The sequence below is a fragment of the Grammomys surdaster genome, unplaced genomic scaffold, assembly GCF_004785775.1.
Source record: "Grammomys surdaster isolate TR1022 unplaced genomic scaffold, NIH_TR_1.0 126983, whole genome shotgun sequence".
Lineage (NCBI taxonomy): Eukaryota > Metazoa > Chordata > Mammalia > Rodentia > Muridae > Grammomys > Grammomys surdaster.
Genome location: NW_021621768.1, coordinates 5071 through 8165, shown reverse-complemented (window position 1 = coordinate 8165; position 3095 = coordinate 5071). Strand labels below are relative to the sequence as shown.

Below are 3095 nucleotides of genomic sequence, written 5' to 3'. Positions count from 1 at the left end.
TGGTCTCCTAAAGCTTCTCTTGAGGAAAAGCCATCATATCCATGACAGTGGGTGATACTTAGAGGTAAATTTGCTTCTGCACATAAGAACTCACATAAACATTCTCTCTTGGATTGACCTTCAGTATGAGGAGCTGCAGATCACAGCCGGCAGACATGGGGACGACCTGCGCAACACCAAGCAGGAGATTGCTGAGATCAACCGCATGATCCAGAGACTGAGATCTGAGATTGACCACGTTAAGAAGCAGGTGGGGTGTACAGAGAAGTCTTTGGGTTGCTGGCCATATGCTTCCTGTCCTCTAACTCTTGCTCCCCAGAAACCAAGGTCCTGGGGCTCAGCCTCTCCAGAGATGCATATTCCAAGACTGTTTCTGTTGCTCTCTCTGCCCAGTGTGCCAACCTGCAAGCTGCCATTGCTGAGGCTGAACAGCGTGGGGAGATGGCCCTGAAGGATGCCAGGGGCAAGCTGGAAGGGCTGGAGGACGCCCTGCAGAAGGCCAAACAGGACATGGCCAGGCTCCTGAAGGAGTACCAGGAGCTCATGAATGTCAAGCTGGCCCTGGATGTGGAGATCGCCACCTACAGGAAGCTGCTGGAGGGAGAGGAGTGCAGGTGGGTAACTGCATACCCCAATCCCTCGGGACACCTCCATGGTGTCAGCAGTGAGCACAGGATGAGGAAGCACAAGGTGTGGCCACAGTGGTCCCTTTGAGAAACTGCTTGCTGTGCTGGAGAGATGGCTCAGTGCTTATAAGCACTGTCTGCTCTTCCAGAGTTACTGAGTTCAATTCCCAGCAACCACATCATGGCTCACAACCATGTCTACTGGGATCTAATGCCCTTTTCTTATGTGTCTGAAAACAGTCACAGAGTGCTCAAGTACACAGAATAAATAAAGAGTATTTTAAAAGACTCTTTCCAGAAGATTCTCTCTGAACCTTCAGTAGACTGAGGGTTCTCGCATTGGGACTGAGGTGATGTCTGCCTAGTTCTCACCTGCTGCTTTCCTCTCCTAGGTTGAATGGGGAAGGTGTTGGACCAGTCAACATCTGTAAGTACTCTGCTTGCCAGCCTCCCCTTCTGACCTTGTGACTGGGTCAGGTGTTCACAGTGTGCTCACCATGTGTGTGGTTTTCTCTTTTCTTCCTTCACAGCTGTGGTGCAGTCCACCGTGTCCAGCGGCTATGGCAGCGCAGGTGGTGCCAGCAGCAGCTTAGGCCTGGGAGGAGGCAGCAGCTACTCCTATGGCAGTAGCCATGGCCTTGGAGGTGGCTTCAGTGCTGGCAGTGGCAGAGGCATCAGTGGTGGCCTCAGCTCTTCTGGTGGCAGCTCTTCCACCATCAGATACACCACTACCTCCTCCAGCAGGAAGAGCTACAGACAGTGAATTCCCTGTCACCAAGTGCTTGTGCCTGGTCCCAGATATCATGGCTTCAAAACCCTGTGCTCAGAGTCCGGTGCTCAGGGGCTTTTCTCTCTGGACCCCTACCTCTGCTCTCCTCCTGGGGCTGAGATGGATGGTTCCTTTTGCTCTTATTTCTGTCCCCATGTGTCCGCTCTGCTCATCTGTTGATAGTCATCCTCTGAGCTCACATCACAATTCACTCAACATTTGGTGCTTCATGTTGTATTCGGTTTCCAGGCTCTTCCTCCCTACCTCTATCTCTGAGGCTGCCTGTGAAAGGATGTGCCTCTGTCACCTTCATTCTGGAAATCATTGTCTGGGTCCTACTCAAGAAATGAGCAGCCCCCTCTTAGTTTCCAATGGCCTGAGAAACCCCATCTTTCAACATCATAAACCTCCCTGTCAGTAACTGTGACCACCCAGTCACTGGTCCTGTGATGTGGAGCCTGTGCTCATGTGATGTCTTTGCTTTTCTTGATGCTCTTTGCTTCCTTGTAATTGCTGAATAAAGCAGGTTTATAAATAATCAAGTTTTCCATGTGCATTTTTTGTGGCAGTGTTTTTTTTATACAGGAAGTCTGTGGTCTTGCTAGACAAGGTATCCTTACTGTTCCCTCTCTCAGCTCTGTATGTCTTCATTTGTTAGTATACTGTAGTTTACACTTCAATTCACATTTTTAATTTATTTCAATACCTTTTTAAATAAAATAGAATTCCATCACTTTATCCTTTTATTTCTCTCCTACCAGCCCCACCCAGGTGTGCTCACTCTAAACCCTCACCTGTTCTTTCATTGTCAAATTGATAGTCCTTTGGGGAGCCTCTATTTCCTTAACTTTCTTATAAGTAACTTTTAAAGTATCAAATTCCCTTGTGTTTAATTTCTTTTTTTCATTTAAGAGATAGTAAAAAATTGTCAGCTCAGTGTTCCTTTCTGAATGAATTGCCTTCCTGTCAGTGAGAACATTATCTCCAGGTTTGAGAGTTCCCTCCATGCTAACAGTCCTTATTAGGAACTAGTGTGAGGCCCTTCTGATGTGGTCGCCAGCAGATCACAGTTCTCAGGCAGAGCATTCAGATGGAGAAATATATTCTTGGACAGTCATAGCCAAAGCCTTTTGAGAGGAGAATAAGGTTTTTGTTTTAGAATTACAGTTGCCTTCACAACGAAGAAGCTTGCTTGACAAGCACCCACAGTAGCAGTGAACATTTCCTCCCTCTGACCTGAAATTGCATTTCTGGAAAGGTGCCCTGAAGGGACAGCAGAAACACAACAAGCTGTTCTGGGACAGTCTTTGATCCCACCTATAGCATGTACAAGTGGGAAATACTGGAGACATTCAAGCTGGTCAAATTAAGGAACTCAAGACTCAAAACCTGAAATTCTCACTTTGCAAATTGTAAAAGCTTCAGGAGATTGTTGTCTTCCTTTTAATACCTTTAGTCCCAGATTGTGGATTTTCAGAGAATTTTGGTCTGCATGTAGCTGACCAGGTGTGTTAGTTTCACTCCTGGTTTAACTTCATGAGTGAGCAGGGCCATCTCAGCTCGAGTGTGAGGTCAATCAGTTGATTCCCTCCTGGGACTTTCTCAGCTCCATTGTTACTTCAAATAGCACTCAACATCCTGAACCCCGATTATGCATATCAGTAGATATTTTCCTTGGTTTTCTTGCTGTTTTTGGATTT

The 3095-nt window shown here is 46.9% G+C and overlaps 1 protein-coding gene across 1 annotated transcript; it reads left to right on the top strand.

Moving 5' to 3' along the window:
• Nucleotides 1-124: 124 nt before the first annotated feature.
• LOC114615623 (keratin, type II cytoskeletal 6A) lies at nt 125-1933 on the top strand (the record flags this gene model as incomplete). The annotated part of the gene is made up of 4 exons (XM_028761306.1): nt 125-250; nt 394-614; nt 1019-1053; nt 1157-1933. Coding segments are annotated over 4 exons (615 nt in total), but the record flags the coding sequence as incomplete, so codon positions are not given.
• Between the last annotated feature and the right edge of the window lie 1162 nt (nt 1934-3095).